Below are 22760 nucleotides of genomic sequence, written 5' to 3'. Positions count from 1 at the left end.
CGCTGTTTCTCATTTTTCCATGTTGGAGGAGGTGCTTCAAAAGAGTTTAAATGACCAAGAGTGTCCAAGCATTCTCCAGACTAACCTTGGGGGCTGTCACCCCACCTGCAAAGCAACGGTCTGATACCAACAAGGTCAGAATACACAGGAGATGACAGGGACAGAGCAGACAGCCTATGAACAGAATCCTGTGGGGTTCTTCAGTGCCCTGCACTCTTTAGTGGCTGCTCCGAGTGAAGGAAAACCAAAGGAGAAGCTGGGTTTTAATTCATTCAAGGCACAGAAATAGTAAGAACGTGAGCACCGAGAGCAAAGGTCTCAAACACTCATGGGCACTGGAGACTGGTTCTGTGTCCTGGGGTTGGGAAGAACATTTAAGGACTATGAAAACCATGGGACAGGGGCGGCTTGAGATTTGAGCTCGCCATGTTTTAAAATGATATTCAGAGCTACCAGAAGAGGTGAAGAGAGACCCAGCATCCACCTTGAGAAGGAGACACTGCCCTCACACACCTGTTTTCTCCTTCCCTGCTCATCCCTCATGGGAACAGCGCAATTCTTAGAGGTCACCGGGGATAGAGCCTGTGAGTGAGGCCTTCACAGCCTCCCTCCTCCTGTGATGTGACCTCCTAGCTGGACTCCAGGACATCCACACAAGAGAGCAAACCAACCCAAGGACAGAGTGAGGAGCAGGGAACCTGAGCACGTGCAGACATGTGGCTGAGCTTCTCCCCAGATGTGCTGGACACCGCAGGGCCTTGGATCCACGGCAGATACAAAAGCCAGTGCCCTGGTCTGTAGTGATGACAGACAGTGAGGGTGACAGAAAGTGGACCAGGCACCCGTCACCCACCCCGGGGAAGACCATACAAGGCCACACTGGACTTGGCCGTGGAGTGGTAAACCAGATAGACAGAGGCTCAGAGAGGTTGCCAGTGTGTTCTAGGTCACACCGCTGTGGAATGAATGGCAGAGATGTAAGATTCCATGGAGGCTTATCAGAAACCTCAGCCCAGAAGCCTGCTATCTGCTCCTCTCCCTCCCCTCCATATGCACACGTGCACACACATGTGCCCCAGGTACACCATCAATAAAAGACCCACAGCAGACATGTTGCAAGCCACACTTTATTCACTCTGGTATCAGGAGGCCCCGGGATGGTGGGCCTGGCCCCTGGGGAGGGGGAGGTTGGGGCTCTAGCTGGAGGGGTGGAAGGTGCCTCTCTGGTGCCACTGCATGTCACGGATGCGACGCACAGACTGAACCTGGGGGTGAGGGGCCCCAAAGTCGCTGTTGTCCTTGTAATCCCCCTTCTCCAGCAGGTACTGCAGCCCACGGTAGCCAGGGTACTGGTACCCAACCCACCTGCAGGCAGAGGTGTGGGGCATGTGAGCTGAAAGGAGACACAGGTGGGGGCGTCCTGACACCAGGAGGAGGAGGAAAGGCCTGGATGTCACTCTCCGCCCCACCCTCTGACCCTGAACCTGCGCTTACTTCCTTCTCCTGATAGGGAGCTCACTACCTCACACAACAAACCTTAAATTCCACAAAATCTTAGAATCATACGGGCCCCTGCATCTCCTCGGGACATTCCCATCTTGACCCAGTGCCTAACAGCAAGGCCTGAGGAAAGGGAGAGAGGATGGAACTCCATCACCCACCCACCTTTAGAGCCTTCTCCAGACAGCGTGTCACTAACTCCAGAGCACTCGATGAAAATGACAAATCTTCCCCAGCCCAAGCCGAGGGACTTGTCCAGAGGACGCTTCCCTCCGTCCCTGCCCAGCATCCCTGTGTTCCATCCTCTGCATCAACCTCAGAGAGCAAGAACGCCCTTAAGGGCCTCCTCTCCCTCTCACCGCAGGGCCGCCTCACGCAGTTTTCTTTGGATGCCTTTCGGGCCCTCTCTGCCCCGCAAGTCCTACTCTTGTCTTCAGATACAAGCCCAGGAGCCTCACAGAAGCCCCTTAGATTTGTGTGGACTCTTAGATAACTGACAGTTGTACCTCTGGAGGACCCCATCTGCCTTCAAATCTGGAGTACCTGGCACAGGGCGTGACACTTGGCAGTGGTGAGCAAATTAAATCAGCCAAGGACAGATGCCGGCTGTACACAGAGGTTTATATTGGTGGGGCTTGACAAACCCTAGGAAACCAGGGCACATGGTCAAGCTCGCTTTGTTGGGGGAACCAACACCATGATTTAAAGCGTCCACCAGTTTCTGTGGTGTGAACAGTCAAGAGGGCTGACTGCGAACTGCCACTTGCTAGGGACCTGAATCCAGACAAACTGATCATCACCCTGATTCTCTCGCAAAGGCTTCTGGGACCACAGCACTCAGCAGCAGTGGCGGAGTGGGCCAGGGGTGGGCCGGGAAAGCACAAGGCAGGACGCTAGGAGAGAAGCACTGAGGGTAACATATGGAAGAGGCAGGCTGGTGACCCCCTGAGAGCTTAGGCTGCATGGGGCAGAGCCTGAGGAGAGGCGCCTGGCACTGGAATGTGGGGTGACTCAGGAAGAACCAGACCCCCCATCCCACCCTGGCCACTCCCATTTTTAGAGTGCTCTGCTCTTTCTTAGTACAATGCTTGTTTCTACCACAAATAACTCCACTCCCAGCCAGGCGTGTGTATTGGTCCTTGGTGTCTGTGAGCATGACCTAAGGTACGGATCCAACACTGACAGACTCTCGTGTATGTATGTGTGTGTGTGGGGGGGGTATTCACCCATGTGCAGATGAGGCTCTCAGAAGTCACAGAAGGACATTGGGTGACCGGCTCTGTCCTCCTTGTTCCCTTGATACAGGGTCTCTCACTGAACCTGGAGCCAAGCTGGCATCCAGCAAGCCTCAGCCATCCTCCTGTCTCCACCTTCCACAGCTCTGGGGTGACAGGTATGATGTGGGCCACACTTGGCCTTTTACACAGTTGTTGAGGATTTGAACTCAAGTCCTCATGCTTATGCAGTAAGTGGTCTTAACCGCACCACCCTCTAGGTGACTTCTTATCCCTGCCCTACTGTCCTCACAGTGTTATGAAAACAGTCATTACACTGTGTTGTTGAGCGCAGCAACAGAAAAACTCGTCTGTGTTTAGTTTGGGTCCACGTGTGTATGTGGGTTCGTGTGGATGTGCATGTGTGTGTTTCCAGAATGTTTCACCCATAGCTGGTTAAAGCTCAGCAACAGAGCTGTGGGTATAGGATGACGACTGTATGCGCCACCCAGCACACATTGCCTGAGGATCTGCCTAGGACCTCACGTGTGCTTCCGCTCACAGTGAGATTTCCACGGCCAAGGTCATGTGTCAAAGTGGAATTCCTCCTTGAGTCTGTTCACAGGCTCAGGGGCCTGCAGGGGCAGAAGCTCCAACTTCTTCCCTCTGAGCTAAGATCTTTCCATTCATGGCACCTGCTGCTTCCACCTGCCCAGGTAGATGCTGGGAGTTGGGATGGGCTCACAGCCCAGGACAGAACCTCCTACAGCCCACAGGCTGGTGATTCCCACCCAGGATCTGAGGGTGGGTGCAAGACAAAGCAATGACTCTCCCCAAACCCAGTGAGCTCAGGGCAGAAGAGGACTTGGGGTCCCAGAGGCTAAGTCTGGGGTCACACTCACGTGCCGCTCTGCACCCGCACAGAAGACACCTTCTCCTGGTACCCATGGGCATGGAAGCTGGGCACATCGTCATCTACAATCTCCATCTTCTTACCAGTAAAGTTGGGGTTCTCATACAGGATGATCTTGTGCTCTTGGCTGTCCTGTGAATGGAGGGGTGGATGAAGCCTACCCCCTTCACCCCTTCACCCACCTCTGCCAATCACCCACCTCATGGTGGGAGGTGGGATGAGCACCCTGACTGGTGACTGGATGCTTATGGAGTGACTGGCATGGGACAAGAAATCTCAGATCTTGCGCTCAGGGAGCATTTTGGTCCTGAGATTCCAGGTCCCCTCCCTCCACCTTCGCTTTCTGTTTTATAAACAACAGCACCTGCCTGCACACAGACAGCATGCAGGCGTCCGGTGTCCCCAGCAGGTGCAGGGTCTCCCACCATCTCCAGATCTACTGTCCCAGTGAAGTTTTTCTCAATTATTATTCCATCCTCTCTGCAGCTTTTATACCATATGACACACAAGAAAACTGAGGCTCAGAGAGGTCAAGTGACTCTCCCAAAGTCACTCAGCTAAGAGGAGCAGAGTCAACATAAGAGCTCACGTCTTGGGGAGATCCAATCTTCTACAGAGCTCCGGGAGGTACAAATCTGGCTTTGGAAGGTTTGGGCACATAAGTGAGCATTGCTGAGTCCTTTTGCTACCCAAAAGTTCATATGCTAGTAAGAATCAGGATCAGAAATAGATTAGAAGCTCACATTAACTGAAGTATCTTCTCCTTCCCCCAAACCCCAGGATTTCTTTAATACTCATTATTGCTAACTGAGCCTGGCCCTAAGAGACACACCCACAGGAGTTGTCCTGGGAATGGCAGCCCCTGGAATTGTGCTAGGAATGAGGGAGTCTCTGGTAGCAAGAACTAAAGTCCTAATCGCAGGTGATCAAACAGAGGTTCAAGGAGGCCAAATGCCTTTGACCACACCCCACAAAGGAGGTCCTTGGCCAGAGCACAGTGTAGGCGGAGAGTCTGCCGGACCCCGCTCCTCTGGCTCCAGTGCAGGTGTAAGAGAAGGCAGGAAGGGCTTACCACTTTGATGGGCCTCAGAGAGCTCAGGGAGTCTGTCCTCCGGCTGCTGGTCCAAGAGTCCCAGCGTGGGTATTCGCCCTTTTCAAACACAAACTGCTCGCCCTTGCAATTGGCCTGCTCATAGCCCACCCAACTGCAAGACACAAGAAAAGGTCTTTCGCTGGGCATTCCATGGCCAGCAGGGCCCTGGCACTCAGCTCCTCTGCACTGGCCCCACTGAAACCCAAATACAGAGAGGCTAAGCACAAGGGGACCTCGGTTATCCAGAACCCAGGCCCCACTGCCCTTGACCTCCTGCAACACATGGGAGAACTAAGCAACCAGTCTGAAGGACAGCTTGGCCACAGATCACAGTGCATACACCCAGTACCCTAAGGCCAAGAGGATGCTGGGAAAGTAATAACCAGTTTTGAGTGTAGAACAAGAGCCCCACGATCCTATCTATCTAGTGCTGCTGGCCGGTGTCCACAGTGTGCATGCCTCAGCCTAGAGACGACAAGTAGACAAGGTGACCTCAGCCAGGCGTAGAGAGGGGAGAGCACCATCAGCTGGCCACTGAGCACAGCTCTGGGACTCAAGGTCATGCAGGTCACAGCTTCTTCCACAGCAGGTTCCAGACTCAATTCTTCCCGCTGTCTCTCTACTTGCCTTTACACAGGGTTCTAACGTCTAGATTCATGGTACAGAGATGTCCAGTGACCGCTCTGTGCTGGTGAAAACCTGGACTGCAATCTAACGAAGCTCGAGTTGCATCTCTACAATGGCCACAGCCTCCTGTGCACCCTAAATCACCTTCAGGGGACCTGGGACACCAGATGCCTTGCAGGCACTGTGCAAGGACTACTGTACCCCACTTCAGGGAACAGAAGACTGTGAGCGCACGCTTGCTTGGAGCAGATGGGGTTCCCCCCCCAGACACTCTCGGCTGTGTGACACCTGTGGATGTAACAGGGTTCCCTGTAATCCATAGCACTCTCTTGGGAGGGCAAGACCCACAAGATAAATAGGGAAGAGGAAGGGGGGACCTCGAGTGGGGAGTTTCCGGGGCTCTCCATGGCAGAAAGAGACACTCTCCTCCTGTGTGGCAGTGGTGGCCGTTCAGATCTAAGTTCTCGGTGAGAGAGGCATCTGTCTCTGTCTCACGCACTTAAAGGATGACTTACAAGCAGCAGGTCCAGTGAGCGGCTCTAGGTACTGTGTTCTTAAGAACAACAGTTAGAGCTCAGGCACGCTGAACAAAGCTATTCATTGTGGCGGTCTTACAACACCCAACAGCCTGGAGGGTGGATAAATTAGGGAACACGTACAAAGCCACCATACACAACGACAGACAGTTTGGGTTCACAAACTCAGCTGGACATAAATACAACCAGGATTTGGCTTGAGGTGGCTTCCTGAGCCCTAAGCCCAGGAGTCTGCGGTGGAGCCCGAGTAAGTACCTTAAACAGACTGTTCTGCCACCGTGAAGGGTGACTTCTGACAGGGGAGGCCCTGCTGCCTGCCACCGTGAAGGGTGACTTCCGACAGGGAGGCACTGCTGCCTCTGTGCGTTCCACAGACACCGCACGATTATCACCCCAATGTACTATTTTTCAAAAAACTCACAAATACATGCACAGGAAAAAGTCTACATTTATACCAAAATCTTAATGATGGATATTTCTGATGGGTAAGCTGAAGTCAAAATTGGGAGTGGGGGGAAACACAACTCTTTGCTGAGTTATTCCTTTCTAATATTGGGTACAGATTTTAAGCAAAAATTATTTTTCTTCCCAGAATTCTATCACCAGGGACTTCAAAACCCACCTGAACTAAGTAGTGAGACCCTCAAAACCAAAACAAAACAAACCCAGAAAACAATTTTAAAATAGTTTTAAAAATCAAGACATATTGTATATAAAACAGTTTTATAGAGAAGGGATAACTCGGTGGTGGGGCTGCCTTGCATAGGTGAAGCCCTGGGTTCCGCCCTCCATTACCCCCCTCAACACACACAAGTAACCAAACACGCTAAAACTTACTTTCAATTTTAAAAATATGTTTGGGAAATTCTTCCATCAAAATGGCAAAAGGGGATGAGGTCAGATGTGCTCGAAATGGTGGAGGCCCGTGTTCCAGAGAGGCAGAGCCCGGCTCCCTGTGCGTGCTAACAATTCTGCCTATACAGGGCCATTAGACTCAGACATCACACTCGACACCTGGCTGGTACAGGACTCCTGTACCCCGAGAACTCACAAGACATTTACAAAGGAGGGCTGAGGAGAGGAGAGACACACGGCCCTCATGTACCTCGCGGATGATGAGGAGAAAGGCAGTCCCCAAAATTACATCCCCTTTCTCTTGAGCAGAGACAGGGCAAAGGTGTCCACTACACAAAGGAGACTGAGTATCAGAGAGGGAAGTCCATGGTCAGACACATCACAGCCTAGAAGTTTCCTAGTGGGGGTTTAAACCCAGCCTCCTAAGCACAAACTCCCTCTCGGATGCCAAATCCCAAGTCTTGCCCCCATCATACACAATCTAGGAGCACAGGAATATCAGACACCCCCAATTCAACATCCCAATTACCAGACTGACAGTTCTGGGCTAGGTAAGAGCACTCAGATACTCACGGTCCAGCCTGCACCAGGATGGAGCCTGCCTTCTCCATGCCAGTCTCCTTGAGGTTGGGGCAGGGCCCGCTGAGCTCGTGGGAGTGACCCTGGAAGTTCTCCTGTTCAAAGATGATGATCTGGAAGGAATGGGAAAGTGGGAAGAACAAGAGATGAGCAGCCAGCTTGGAGAGCCCTGGGACTGCAGGCCTCTGCTCCTCTGAGTCAGAACAGGCACAGAGCATAAGTGAGGGCCAGAACTCGGAGCCTGGAGGCACTGCTCTATGAGCCTCAGTCTCCCTGATGACAAGATGGGTGGAAGAACCAACCAGAGGTAAGGAAGCGGTCAGAATGGCAGGCACAAGGGGCCGCTCAGCCGTGAGAGACATCATGGTGTTCTCTCATTTATATCCGTGGAGTGCTAGAGATGAAACCAGGACCACTCCACACATCCAGCAGCCGCTCTTCCGCTAAGCAATACCCCAGCTTCCCACAGCGCATCATCTAGGGTAGCTGCTATGGATCAGGGGTGGGTACACGGCCCGGACTTGTGTGATGCAGCAGAAAGCAGTGGGCAGTATGCAGACTGAACATGAGAACCAACCTGGGATCTTGACAAAAGGGAGGCTCAGGGCACTGGTTCTAGGGTTCTGTACCCCATTTTCCAGATGTCACTCAGCTTCCAGGAGTGCCCCTCTGCCTACACCACACACATTCCTGGGCCCCTTTCCCCAAGCCTCTACCCATGGAGGTTTCCAGGTCTCCCCATGGCCTCCCATATGAGATGGCTCTTACTAGAAATCCTTCCCCTTGCCTCACCCTGTTTCCCTGTCAGCCCTAGGCAGGGGCCTGGCAGGAATCCAGACAAGGATCCTGAGATTTGCAGAGTGAAGGGACCCACTCAAAGCCTCACAATCATGAGCTAAACATGGACAGAGTCCACACTTACAACTGTACTGAGAACAGGGACCCTTTCCAGTCACTCAGCTCTGTCCCCCAGAGGCAGACGCTTGCAGCCACCTCTGGATGAAGAAGTGGACAGGAGAGGGGTGAGGGGTGGTGCAGGGCCTGTGAGTCAGCACTGGCTGGAGAAGGCACTTCCGTTTTCCAGGCTGAGGATTAGCGGGATAAAGGGAGCAGAAGCAGTGGCTGGGAGGGCTCATGGCAGATTCCCTGGGCTCAGTTCAGCCTTCGCAGTCCCTGACCGCTCCAGGCACAGCAGCAGGCTTTGGTTCCCCTGCTCTGTGTAGTCCAGGGAGGAATTGGGCAGAAACCTGTCTGCAGGCGTATTGAGAAGACTCTAGAATATGGAAGTCAGCGGGGGAGGGGGCTCAGTGGCTATTACCTGGCCTAGGCTATAAGGGCCAGTGGGGAAGGGTCAGGCTCCCTTTGCCACACACTACCCAGTGCAGAGCCACCAGCTGCATGACCCGGGACATGCAGTCAGTGCTAACACGTGCTGTTCAGAGGAAACACGGATCTGAAGACTGCCAGAGTGGGAGTGAACTGTTTAACTAAGGAGACTATGAAGATTAATCACCTGTTGCTTTTGACAATTTCTACTGTGACTGTTGGAAGATCTTAATTACATGTGTGATTCACAATATACATGCGATATCTCCGTGTATCTGTGACATCATAAAACGTGGGTGACATCCCTGTATATGTATGTGATGGTGCAGTGTATTATGACATCACAGTGCATGTGTGACATCACAATATGTGTGTTTCGCATCATAGTACTGCACCCAGCCACATCATTTTTCTTCAAAGTCAACCAACCCATTAGGGCCTTTGCCCATGCTGACCCCACTGCCCCGCGCCCTCACCATTCCCTGTCCCCTGTTTTCACGTGGTTGCTCCCTCACTTGGCCCCCAGGGAGGTCCCCCCCTTAAGCACCAAGCTGACACACCAGTTGCTGTGAACCCTAGCTCTAACCAACTAAGTGTTTAGTATTTTTCCTTCCTTGAGGACAGTCCACCTCAAGACAGCTTGCCGACTGTCACTCAGGGAAAGTGAAGTTCAAGAAGATGGAACGAGAAGGTGGGGCTGGGCCAGACTGGGTGTGACCAGCCTCTCAGAGGCTGGAATAAGCTTTCCCCGCCTCAGGAGTGTGGGAGTCAGAAAGGGAAGCAGTGATCTGAGCAGGCACAGACAGCGGGCGCGGGTGGAGGGCATAGGTAGAGGCTGAGCCTGGTTTCTGGGCCTGCACAATTGTTCTGTGTAGAGCAGATGCTCCCCATTGTGCCAAGCCACTGGCCTGGGCTGCACAGCAGGAGTGGGGCTGGGAATCCTCTCTAACTGGCTCTGAGTCTCTGCCCCATCTTGGGTCGCCCGTGGGTAATAGCACGCTGGGCAGCAGATAAGGAGGGAAAGGTAATTCTCTAAAATCTGAAGCTGATACTGAGCACTCGGGTGCAGAGGGGCACAGGGAATCAGCCCCAGGGAGTGTTCAGTGGGGAGAGACTGAGTCCTCTGGGGGTCAGGGTACAGAGGGCACCAGGGAGGATGCCTGCCCCTCCCTCCAGCAGGGTACCCACCTTGGGGTTGAGGGGCTGGGGCTTGCCCGCCTGTGTCTGGTGGTCTGAGGCCATGGTGGACTCTCTGGTGTCGAGGCGACCTGGAAAAAATGAGGAGGCCACATGAGAACCTTGCTGGTTCTCAACCTCAAGCTGCCAGAGGAGTGTGGGCCAACTCTGGTACAGCCCTCAGTCCTCTTCTTTTGCCTGGTTCCAGATTGTTCCAGAAGCAGCCACCCAGCCTCTGGCCTCCCCTTCACTATGATCCAGCCCTGCCCCAGGTGGAAGAACCCCCTTTTGGAAGAATCCTCCCCCATGGCTTCTCCCCTATTGCTAGACAACTGCTCTCTGGAGTCACGCTGAAGGCTCCCGCCTCTACTTCCAGCTCATCAAATTGTCTACCCTTAGGTGTTGAACTCAGCTGAGCCAGTCCAAGTGCTTGCTCTGCCTCCCAGCAGCTGAACGGCCGCCCATAAGTCCCACCCTCTCCCTGTGCCTCAGTTTCCTACTCTACACCAGGTACACAACGGAGGTGCCTCACCCTCTCTGTGAACTAGGACTCCATACAACTGTGTGCATCTGACAGGGCCCTGGAATGCTCTCTGCACCCAGGAGGGGACAGCCAGGGTGGCATGCTTAGGGTCATTTTCAGTGGGATTTAGTGACACTGAAGTCATGGTGCCCAGAAGCAGGTGCAGCTGGGTCCAGCCCACAAGGTTTCCCCGAGGCTTGAGCCACAATGATTAGACCCAAGAAAGCTGGTTCAGCACCCTAGACATGGCCAAGGTAGGACCACCTCCGGTTCACAAGCCAGGCGCACCTTCCTTCCCAATCTCCAGCAGAAGAAAGGCTGTATACAAGGTTAGCCTACTATGCTGTTTCCTAGCCCATGACAGAGGGGTTTAGACCACCCCTCTCCCCACTTAACAGAAGGGAAAACCGAGGCCAGGTGCTGGTCTCTGCACGATTTCCAACAAGAGGAAAAGAAGAGTAAAGGGCAGAGTAAGCAGCAGGACCTTCTTACCAGATTGCCAGCCCCCGCAAGTGCCGTGAAGCCCAGGCAGTGGGAGGTGGTATTTATACCTTCCCCAGGGGAGCTGCTGCCAAGATGGGTGACTGGTTCATCCCTGTGGAAAGCAGGGTGAGAATGCAAGCTAAGCTGACACCAAAGCCGGGTCAGCAAATGCCCACAGACATTGTGTCTCCACACAATAATGTCATTAGCTTTCAGATTCGGCTGCGCCAGTGTGTGCCCACTTTGCATGTATCAGCCGTCCCGCTGCCAGGACAGGGCCATGCCAGGTTCATGGGTTGCAGTCACCAGGCCCTGGGGCACAGCAGACGGGGGCCTTCTCAGTGATCCTGGGGGAAACCAGCAAAGAGAGACTTGAGGAAGAGGACAGCCTTCATCCATCCACCCACCCACACACTTGATGCCAATCCACCTACCCACCCACCCACCCACCCACCCATACACTGTCCTGGATAGTTTTATGTCAACTTGGTACAAGTTAGAGTCATCTGAAAGGAGGGAACCTCAATTGAGAAAATGCCTCTATAAGATCCAACTGTAGGACATTTTCTTAGTAATTGATATGGGAGAGGGCCTAGCCCATTATGGGTGGTACCATCCCTGGGCTGGTGGTCCTGGGTTCTATAGAAAGCAGACTGACAGACTGAGCAAGTCATGGGGAACAAGCCAGTAAGCAGCTCTCCTCCACAACTCTGCATCAGCTCCTGCCTCCAGGATCTGGCCCTGCTTGAGTTCCTGTTCTGAAGCTGGCTTAGGAGACTGAACTTCCTAGGGATGCTGGCTGCCACACCTACCGTGCTTAATTGGATGTGCCTAAGAACTAGGTCCCAGTGTGGGAAAAACCTCTCAGAACTCCACTGCTGGCTCATCACTGCCCTGGGCTCACGTTCTTGAGAGCGTGTATCCAAGACCGAGTAAGGGAGATGTGCTGAGTCCAGGATGGCAGATTCTCTCTCTCATCCATTTTCCATCCTCTCAACAGCCACAGATGCACACACACACACACACACACACACACACACACACACCACACAGTACACATATATGTACACATACACACATATGCACATCACACACACCCACACATAATACACATATACATACACGCATATCACATGCACATACTTGTGCGTCTCAAGTCCCTTACCCGTGCTGTTTCTCACTTGTGCCAACACTCTGTTGCTCATGCATTTCCCACCTGCAGATCATTATGCTGTCTCTGGCATTTTCAAAGCCTGGAGCCTGACACAGACCAAGCATTTCAAAGTAGACAACTTGAAAGCACCAGGCAATCGGCATGCAAAAGGGTGTAGCCACTATGGGAATCATTTACATATGGCTGGTGATGGAATAGGGTTCAGTTGACAGAGTTGCCTGTGGGTTCTCAAGTCAGATGAGGGGTGGTAGAGCCTTGCCCATACCCCAAACATCTCTCAGAGAGCATGGCAGGAGTGGGGCTGCTCTCTACCCAAATCAGGCTTGGGCCAACTCAACTCTACAGAAACAAAGGCCAAATCATGATAAAGTCAGTCAAGATTCTGTTCCTCCCCAGGGAAGGGGCTTCTCAGAAATCATGTGGATGGCAGTCTGCTAATCTGACTGAGGGCTTGGAGAGTCCCTGTCCCCACTGCAGCGCTTCCTCCTTGGCCTCTTCCCTCCCCTATCCCCATTTAAGCTAGCCTCACCATGTTAATAAGTGAGCTGTCCTCTGAAACCGTCTCTAGGGTCATAGCTGCCATCCTCTCTGTTGTCCAAGACCCTGATCTCCAGCTCCTCCGCATCCTGGGACCACAGGTGCACAAAAGGCCAGTGGGGCTTGGGGACCCACACTTGCCTACATACACTTGAGCCCTGAGTTGGATCTGTAGCACCAACGACAGAAATACACACCTGTAATCCCAGTTACGGAAACGTGGAGACAAGAAGATCAGAAATTCAAGGTGATCCTCAGCTACAGAGCAAGTCTGAGGCCACTCCGAGCTACCTAAGACTCTGTCTTTAAAAGCATGTTTGTTTTGGTTGCAATGGAGAAACCAAGTTGGAGCTCACTGAAAAACTCCATCCCTGCTGGTGTGTCAAAGGTGCCAAGCAGGCCGCTGCAAGGGAAAGTGACCAGAACTTATTTGCTGGGAGAGCCTTCACACCACAGCACAATCTGTCGGGGTCCATGGGTACACTAGGGCATGCTGGCTATGGGATAACCTGCTCTCAACTGAGTTCAGGGTCTCCTCCACAGAAGGAGGTCAGCCTGGGAAGGTCACAGGCCCCACAGGGGAATGTACTACTGTTGTTTTGGTAAGTGGAAATAAGTCAAACTGCTGAGGTATTTATATTCATACCCACAGTCCTGAGTGCTCAACCTCAAAGGAGCTGCTCTCTGTAGTGAGCAGAAGTCGATGCAGAGATGCATAGCTGGTCAGCGTGCTAAGAAAAGTGACTGAGGGCTCCGGCCTAAAGGGACATCTGTGTTTACCCCCACTCAAGACTCAGGAAACTGGGGACAGGGAGGAGCTGTAGAATGCCATGCTGTGGACATGGCATGGCTACTGTACACACGAGCCCACAGCAGCTGTGGTTACCTACACAAGATAAGGACGTTTCAGCATGCTTAGGGGAAGGACATAGGAAGCACCACCCTTAGCTGGGGAAATAGTGGCATTTGATGCTAATTTAATTTAATTGTGTGGCTACTGGTGGGTTGCCCATTGTCCTGGTGACTTTTTATTGTCAATTCCACACAATCTAGAGCAGTGGCTCCCAACCTGTGGGTCATGATCCCTTTGGCAAGCCTCTGTCTCCAAAAATATTTACATTACGATTTTCATCAGTAGCAAAATTACAGTTATGATGTAGCAAGTAAAATAATTATATGGTTGGGGGTCACCACAATGTGAGGAACTGTATTAAAGAGTGGCAGCATTAGGGAAGGCTGAGGACACTGTGCCTTCACTGTGTCCCTCACCTGAGAAGAGGGAACTCCAAATGAAGAACCGCCTCCATCAGGATGGCCTGCGGCCATGTCTGTGGGGCACCATCTTGACTGCTAGTCGCTGCAGGAGGATACAGCCCACTGTGGTGGTGTTGCCCCAGGCAAGTGGGCCCGAGCTGTGTAAGAAAGGCAGCTGAAAAAGTCAGAGGGCAAGCCAGTAAGCACCAGCCAGCCCTCCACGGGTGGGGAGCAAGCCAGCAAGCACCAGCTAGCCCTCTACGGGTGGAGAGCAAGCCAGCAAGAACCATTCCTCCACGGGTGGAGAGCAAGCCAGCAAGAACCATTCCTCCACGGGTGGGGAGCAAGCCAGCAAGAACCAGTCCTCCATGGGTGGGGAGGAAGCCAGCAAGAACCATTCCTCCACGGGTGGGGAGCAAGCCAGCAAGAACCATTCCTCCGTGGGTGGAGAGCAAGCCAGCAAGCACCAGCCCTCCACAGGTGGGTTCTGCTTTGAATTCCTGGCCTAACTTACTCAGTGAAGGACTGTGGCCTGGAAGGACAAGATGAAATAGACGTGTCCCTTCCTTATGTCTGAGGGCTTTATCACAGAGGCAGAAGAGAACACTAGAACATCTATGTAAAAATGACAAACATGGCCAGGGCGGTGGTAATGCACACCTTTAATCCCAGCACTGAGGAGACAGAGACAAGCATATCTCTGTGAGTTCTAGGCCAGTCTGATCTACAGAGTAACTTCCAGGACAACTAAGGCTACACAGAGAAACCCTGTCTCGAAAACAAAACAAAAGACAAACACAACCTGATACACCATAGAGGGCTGATATCCATGGGAAACCTGCCTGTATCTGAAGAGAAACAGTGGAGGAGGAATGGATGTGGGGAGAGACGAGGGAGGAGGTAGGAGAGGAACCGGGAAGAGGGGAGGGAGGGGGAACTTTGGGATGTAAAAACAAACAGAAATAAATAAATAACACAAAAATAAACAAACACATCACCCCATGAGCATGCAAAACTGCTTTTATTTATAATAGATCTCAAATTTACGCACACAGAAAGTATTATGTTAAATTTCTTTATGATTCCTTATCAGGAATATTTGTCTGTTTATGCACCTTTAGACCTGTCCTCATCCATCCCACATTCATCTCTGGTGAAAGGGGTCATGGGTGGAAAACATCTCAGAAACCTTGGGCAGCTCCACAGCCCTCCTTTCCCCTCCACGCAGCCACGGTTTCCTTCTTCCTCAAAGGGTAGGGATGTGGGGGGGTTGGTACCTAGGGCATGGCTGTTTTAGAGCTGTGTCAGTCCCTCTTCAGAGGAGCCAGCCTGGCAGCTGTGGTGGGCTCACCCCTTCTGGAAGGCATCCACCGCTGTTACACTCAGACCAAGCACTGTTTGCAGAGCCTTCTATGTTCTGTCATTTTTCAGCCCGTCATCAAAAGAGGACATGGTGGGACAGGGCTGTCCAGTGGCGCGAGCTTGTCTCTGTATTCAGCCACTCACTCCAGCGTCACCCATTTATTTCACAGAGCCTACGGGGGACTCGGTGGGGATTAACTTACACACACTGCATCTGGGTGCAGCTTACAACTGACAAGTACACAGGTTCGCAAAGCCCTTTGCTATGGCGTGACCCTTGTGTGGACGATGGGCCCGGTACAGGGGAGGGAGCCACTGCTTCTCAACCGCTATCTTCTGGATATGCTCAGCCCATAGTGCGTCCTCTGAAATCGTGTGTTGACTGCCTTTAAGAGAGAGAAGTCTCTACCAGAAGGAAGGTCCAAGACCAGAGCTCCAGCTGGACCATTTATTGGGGACTTGGGAACACAGGCGCAATATATTTGAGAGCAGGTTGTCATCGGGGCTTCCTGACATCATTCGCAGGCATATTAGGCCATGTGACTCCTTCTAGCCAAATAATAATCAGAGGCCTTTTAAGGCTCTCTTCCCGTGTGGTTCTGAGATGGTGGGGGGGGGGGGGTGACATGACAATCTTTATCCACCTTGAACACCACGTGCAGCCCAGCTCATGCTGGCCAGGACACAAGGACACCTGTCATTACAACCAGCTTGACCAATGCCCATGGCCATGCAGACAGTAGGTTCTGGGATCCCTTTTGAACCATCACAATGTAGTCCTTAGATGCAAAGCAGTCAGGAGTCAATGTGCCTCTCAGCCTATCCAACTGGAGGAATTTTCAAATCTATCAACAGTTGCCCACGACTGTCATTTGTGACACCCCTTGGTCTCTTGAAATAAAGTCAACTATAACCCACACCTGCATACAAATTTGCAAATTAAATCAGTAAGAAGGCCTTCCTTTAACTATAGCATAAAGAATGGTGTGATACAATGTTGCCATAGTTGAGGGCTTTGTGGGAGCTGGGGCAAGGTGGAGAGACAGGCAGGCCTAGGCTTCTATTTTCAACAGGCTCAGCACTCGGACTGAATGTATTCTGTCCTTCGCAGGTGGAGAGCAAACCAGCAAGCATCCATCAGTGTGGTTAGGGAAGGGACAAAGGAAGGACATGGCTAAGTTATCTTTAATTGTGTGGCTACCCTAGACAGAAGCACTTCTTTAAACACCCTGAAAGAAACTGCCTGGGTGCCAGGATTTGCCAAAGTGGTAAGGAGGTTCTACCCGAGGGTTGGGGACCCAGAGCTGTTCAAGAGTCAGTTCTGGTGAGGTTTATTGTGGTCAACAGGAGACCCCAGAGCCAGTTGCCACATTGCAGAGAGCTCTGGGCTCTAGCCCTGGAGCACAGGAAATGCTCACTGCATAGGCAAGGCAGGCATGGCTGCCTCAGGTCAGCGATGGTCATCCCAGCACTGGCAGCCCTTGTGTGGGGACAGTGGGCATTACAGTAGCTGAGGAGCCCTGGTCCTTCCCTTGAAAGCTGTGCTTCTCAGGACAGTGCACACCAGCTCTCTGCACCTCAGTTTCTCTGCAAATGAGAATGGCTTCAGCCAGGGCAGTTCTGTACTCAGGTGGCTTGCTTCCTGCAGAATGAAGGGCAATGGGATTGACTGATAGGAGGACAGAGAAATGACACAGGGAAGTGTGGGAGAAAAGAAAGAAGGATGGATGGAAGGGCAGATGAGCTGACAGATGGAAGGGGATAATTAGCTAATGGACAGATGGATGGACGGATGGATGGATGGATGGACGGATAGATGGATGGGATGGGTGGGTGGATGGATGGATGGATGGATGGATGGTTGGGTGGGTGGGTGGTATCAAGGATGTATGAATTAATGGAAAGAAGAGAATATGGAAAGAAAGAAGGGTGGAAAGATGGGTAGATAACGATATACGAAGGGTGGGCAGATGGATATGAGAATGGGTAGGAGGGCAGATGAATGAATGGATGTGTGGGTAGGTAGATTGACGAACACATAGACGGGAGGATAGATGGATAGGTATGTGGGTGAATGCATGGGTGGCTGGCTGGCTAGCTGAGTGGATGGGTGGGTGGATGAGTGTGTGGGTGGATGGGAGGGTGGATGAGTGTGTGGGTGGATGGGAGGGTGGGTGAGTGGATGGGAGGGTGGGTGAGTAGGTGGGTGGATGGGAGGGTGGGTGAGTGGATGGGAGAGTGGGTGAGTAGGTAGGTGGATGGGAGGGTGGGTGAGTGGATGGGAGGGTGGGTGAGTGGATGGGAGGGTGGGTGAGTAGGTGGGTGGATGGGAGGGTGGGTGAGTGGATGGGAGGGTGGGTGAGTAGGTGGGTGGATGAGTGGGCAGATGGTGAATGGATGGATGGGTGATTATATGAAAGGATGGATAGGTGAATGGATGGATGGACAGTTACTCAGATGTAGGCACTGGTGGTGAAAGCAAGCCTGTGGCAGAGGGGGCATGATCTCAGCTGATAAGACTGAGGCACACCACTCTTTCCCTCCTTGCAGTATTGGCCCCTCCAGCCCAGCCTCCACAGCCTCACCACAGGAAGTGACACAGACAGAGCGGCGTGGCTGGTGGGCTTTATTGAGCAGGATCGGGAGGGACACAGGCGTTGGGCACTGGGATCCGCATCCTCAGCTGCTCAGGAAGCAGCCGCGCTTGTGCCATTTCTGGTCGCGGATGCGGCGCACCGACTGCAGCTGCGGCTGGTTGGCATCCCACTCATTCCAGTGGCGGAACTCGCCGCGCTCTAACACGTACTGGCGTCCGCGGTAGCCAGGAAACTCATAGGCCACCCACCTGCCGAGAATAACAGGTGAGTCGCGGTCCCCCTGTCGCCCTCCTCTGGCCAGGCACCTGCCTTGGCTCCTCCTTGGCTCCCAGCGCCCGTGAGACTCTAACTATCTACTTTTTTCAAGGCTCCCCCTACGTCATCTCAGCACCGTTCTATTCTCCCAGGTCAGGCTGAATCCAAGCTTCCCCGCCTGCCATTCCTTCTGACTGGAGTGCTCTTCCTTAGCTGATCCTGCCTCACACACACCCCGGGGACTCACAGAAACGCCTTCCCCAGTGTTCCCATCACACTCATCATCAGACTGGCAGACCTGAGAAGAGCTACCCAGCTCTAACTGACCGTGGGACCCCTATCCCTGACTGCTCAGGAAGCAGCTAGAGGAAGTTCTCACAGCCATCTTGCTAGGCGCCATCCCAGGTTCAAACCCACAATGGAGAAGGAAGGCAAGGTGGCCCTGAGGTAGTGGCCCTGAGGTAGTGGCCCTGAGGTTTCTGTGACCCCAAAATCACATCAGCAGAGATAGCAAGTCTGCTCAGAGCTACACTCACTCAAGTTCCTGATAGTTACAGAGAACATGAGATGAAGGTCACTCTGAGGTGCTGGAGAGACGGCTCAGCTGTTAAGAGCACTGACTGCTCTTCCAGAGGACCCAGGTCCAAGTCCCATCATCCACATGGTAGCTAACAACTGTTTGTAACTCCAAGATCTGACACCCTCCCACAGACATGTATGCAGGCAAAATACAAATGTATATAAAATAAGAATAAATAAATAGAAAAAGAAAATATCACCCTGAGAATCAATCAGTTTGAGTTAGGACAGCCATAAAGACCTGGGTAGAGACCTTGTGATTCACTGAAATAGAGCAAATCTGTCTAGGGGGCCTAGGCTGCCTAGAAACTGTAGCGGGGCAGAAGCAGGGTGCTGGAGCATTCCCAAGGGATGGGGGGGGGAGGCAATTAAGGAGAGACGGGGTTAAGAGAATAGGGAGAGAGGGGGCAAGTGGCAAAGAGAATAAGGAGGAGAGAAGGAGGAAAGGAAGGAGGGAGGGAGGGAAGGAGGGAAGAAGGGAAGGAGGGAAAAAGGGAAGGAGGGAGGGGGGCTGTGAGTATGTGCACAGTGTTGTTCTGAACATATTTTCTTTAAGACAGGATTTCTCTGTGTATCCCTGGCTGTCCTGGAACTTGCTCTGTAGACCAGGCTGGCCTTGAACTCAGAGATCCACCTGCCTCTGCCTCCCGAGTGCTGGGATTGGAGGTAGCTCCACTACTGCTGGTGCCGCAGTTCTTGGATTTTTTTGAGGCAGGACCTGATTCTGGAGCCTAAGCCACCTTCAAACTCTCGCTCTTCCTGCCTTAACTCCTGAGTGCTAGGGTCATGGACTGGGCCCTACCCTATGGGCTTTGAGTGAGAATGGGTTCAGAGCATGGCTGAGTCTCTCATGTGTGGGGCTGGCAGCTGTGGTAAATCTGGTGCTAAAGACGCAGCCGCCAGGGGGTGAAACTGAAGCTGCGGGGCTGGGGGGGGGGGGGGGGCTCCCTTACGTCCCGTTGATGACTCGGATGCTGGCCACACGGTCCTGGAATCCATGGGCCCACAGGCTGGGCACATCGTCATCCACAATCTCCATCTTGCGCCCACTGAAGACTGGGTTCTCAAACAGGTGCAGCTTGTGGTCTGGGCCATCCTGGGGGCAAAGCTTAAGGGTGAGTGGGCCCCACACCCAGAACAGAAAGATTGAGTCACCCCACCCCTCTTCAAGAGACACCCCAGAGCTGAGCAAGACAGGGAGGGGGCTTGACAGATCTCCTCCCACCAGTCATCACCACGAGAAAGGGAAACTGAGGCTCAGAGGGAACCCCAAGACTCATGCCCCAGCTTCCCCTCTCTTAGGCTGACTCTAGCGTTTCTTTCCAGTTTCCCCTCGGTTATGTAAAAGGAACTCTGCTCAGACACTGAGGAACACTGGGTGGCTTCTGTATTAATGGGGGTAATGGCATTTCAGTGATTTAGCATCCTTGTGGACCCCGGTCCCCTCTGGAAGCACCAGGGATGAGTGTAAACTGCCTTGAAGTGATCTTCTGGGTTGCTGAGGTTTGTGTTTCTTTGAACAGCGTGGATCTGAGCTTGAACTATGAGGGTTCTCAGGTTAATTGGATTACTATGAAAGGGTTGACAGGCAAGTCTGCCAGTTCAAGACAAGGACTCAAGTGTTCTGCCCCCGTGCCCACTCAGGAGCCAGCTTCTTCTCACTGCACACCATTGTTGAGGTAAAAAACCTGATGCTTGTCCAGGAAGGATTGCAATGGCCAAACTGGCCAGAGCAAGGTGCACATGCACACACACAGACACACACTTGGACAGCAACAGTCCTGACTCACAATGTGCAAAGGCCGGAGGGACAGGAGAATGTCATTACGTCGGCTGCTGGACCAGGCATCCCAGCGTGGGTAGTCCCCCTTCTCCAGAACAAACTGTTCCCCACGGAAGGCCCTGCGCTCGAACGCCAACCACCTGAGGGAGGAAGGGACAGGGTCACCGCTGGTGTGGCTGAGCAGGGACCCACATACAGGGAAAAGAACAGGAAGGAGAGACATTCCACCCCTAACCGAGTACAGACCCTTGTGCCTGCTGTTAGGGGACCTGCAGGAACTTGCTTGGGACTGATGCCCTGGGCCGAAACCTATCCTAGGACATCCTGAGAATTGTGTGCAGCTAAGTTGGGGGCCTGGGGCTTGGTAAAGCCCCCAACAGTGCCTGCCTGCCATAGGTTGAGCAAGAGTTCCATGACTGAGGAACTGTCAAGAGCACTGGCTGCTGTTACAGAGGACGTGGGTTCAACTCCCAGCACCCACAGGGCTGCACTGAAGCCTCTGAACTCCAGTTCTGCAGATCCAGTGACCTCTTCTGGCCACCAGAAGTACTGCATGTACATGTACAGAGACATGCAGGCAAAACACTCATATATATAAAATTAAACAGAATTTTAAAAATACATTTGTGGGTTAGTCCTGCTATCATGCTTCCTCCTCCCCTTCTCCCTGTCACCCTCCTCTTTCCTTCCTCCTCCCTGCCCCTCACATCTCTCTTTGTATGTACTGTCTGTGTCCACGTCTCTGTCTATCCTCAGATGAGGAGACACAGCCGCAGACATGCTGCCTGAGATCACAAACAGTCTCAGCACTGGACTCAACCTGCATGCCAGAACTCAGTGAGTGCAGCAGGGCCGGCTTGCCTTGGGGACGGGCTCCAGACACCTGGTTTTCTGGCCTCGGTTTCCTCTGCGATGCCAGTTACAGAAAGGGGTGTGGCTCTCATAGGATGAGGATTCATGATATAACTCATAGGAAACTTCACAGGGTCTTAGTTCCCAAGGCTATTTAATGATATCATTTCTTCTTACATGCCTTTATTGTTTTTTAGTTTTTAAAGAACTTTCATGAGGCCATGGCAGTGCACGCCTTTAATCCCCATACTCAGGAGACAGAGGAAGGGGGATGTCTGTGAGCTCTGCAAACGGTGCTCACTTGGTGTTTCACCTTGGAATATGGCCCCCGCTGGCCTCCTTCCTGTTCCTGCCATCCACCACTGGAATCTAAAGCCCCGAGTCTGTCATTTTATGGATGGGGAAACGGAGGCAAAGAAGGAGGGGGAGCTGCACAAGGGCCCAGGGCAGATCTGAGGCCTCCAGTTGCAGAAGGTTGGGGCAGTGGGCACTGCCCAGGTACTCACGGTCCAGACTCCACTTGGATGGAGCCCACCTTCTCCAGCAGGCTGTCAGTGAGGTTGGGACACTCGGCCAAGAGCTCACATCGCTTGCCCTGGAAGTTCTCCAACTCATACACAGTCACCTGGAAGAACAAAGACGAAAGGCTTGCCCCTGGTGGGCTCCAAGGGCCTTGAGCATCCTTAGAACAGCAGGGAGGCCCCACCTGCTTTCCCAGGTGAGTCACACAGGTCTGCATCGCCCCCTGGAGGCCAGAGTGAGAAATCACAAGAATGCCACAGGCCCTGTTTAAAATCACCAAGACATCCACCTCAGATGTTCCCTCTAAGGCCTCAGCATGTTTTGGAAGGGACAGAATCAGCTATGTCACACTGCCCATGCTTCTTCCAGCCCATGTTTCTGCCACCTGCATTATCTCATGACAATTCTGGGACTGGGGACATCACTTCCGTTTTAAAGATGTCAATGCCCAGAGACATCAAGAAACTCCAACAAAGTCACACAGAAAAGAAGCTACATCCCTTGATTCCTGGTGGCCCTGTGCTCCACTGAGTCAGCTGCTGTCCTCAGTCCTGGGCTCGAGGTTCTGTGAAGACCCCTGTACCTTGTAGCTGCCCCCAAGGCCTCCATGGCTCTTGCCAGCTGCAGCCTGCTCTGGTGCACTGTGCGGCTCTGCCATGTCTCCAGGAATGCTTCTGCCTTGCACTGGAAGGGAACGGGGTCACAGGCTCCACGCAGCAGTAACAGTAACAGCCATATAAAAGTGGCTGGAACCAAACCGTAGTGAGGTCTTTGCTGCCCACATCTCATAGCCACGAATCAAGATCTACAGTCATTCATTCAGCCATTCAGCAAACACCCCCTAGGTACCTGCTTTGGGCCATGCATCTGAGCCAATTAGTGAGACTGGGGAGTCTCAGGAGCTCAGAAAATCAAGACCACTTTACTGAGGCCACAAGGAAGAAAGCACTTGGATTGGATCGGCACCCTCCCCCCAAATGCCCCCTTCACAGGGCTTGGTATCTCCATGGGCTCTCTGAA

The 22760-nt window shown here is 52.8% G+C and overlaps 2 protein-coding genes across 2 annotated transcripts; both read right to left on the bottom strand.

Annotated features, from left to right (window-relative positions):
• Positions 1–1196: 1196 nt before the first annotated feature.
• Positions 1197–9885, bottom strand: Crybb2 (crystallin beta B2). Its single transcript, XM_041649200.1, has 5 exons — positions 9832–9885; positions 7312–7430; positions 4700–4832; positions 3617–3759; positions 1197–1365 (listed from the first exon to the last, which is right to left on the bottom strand). The coding sequence occupies exons 1-5, from the start codon at positions 9883–9885 to the stop codon at positions 1197–1199; spliced, it is 618 nt and encodes a 205-aa protein (XP_041505134.1).
• Positions 9886–17770: 7885 nt separating this feature from the next.
• Positions 17771–22508, bottom strand: Crybb3 (crystallin beta B3). Its single transcript, XM_041649121.1, has 5 exons — positions 22324–22508; positions 21725–21843; positions 20374–20506; positions 19537–19679; positions 17771–17997 (listed from the first exon to the last, which is right to left on the bottom strand). Exons 1-5 carry the CDS (start codon positions 22396–22398, stop codon positions 17832–17834), a joined length of 636 nt encoding a protein of 211 aa, XP_041505055.1. The 5' UTR covers positions 22399–22508; the 3' UTR covers positions 17771–17831.
• Positions 22509–22760: the final 252 nt, after the last annotated feature.

Source organism: Microtus oregoni, unplaced genomic scaffold (genome assembly GCF_018167655.1).
Source record: "Microtus oregoni isolate MIOR12 unplaced genomic scaffold, Mior012 000003F_ref0000135, whole genome shotgun sequence".
Classification (NCBI taxonomy): Eukaryota; Metazoa; Chordata; class Mammalia; order Rodentia; family Cricetidae; genus Microtus; species Microtus oregoni.
Note: the sequence above shows the minus strand (reverse complement) of the source record. Positions and strands in the feature narration are given on the sequence as shown.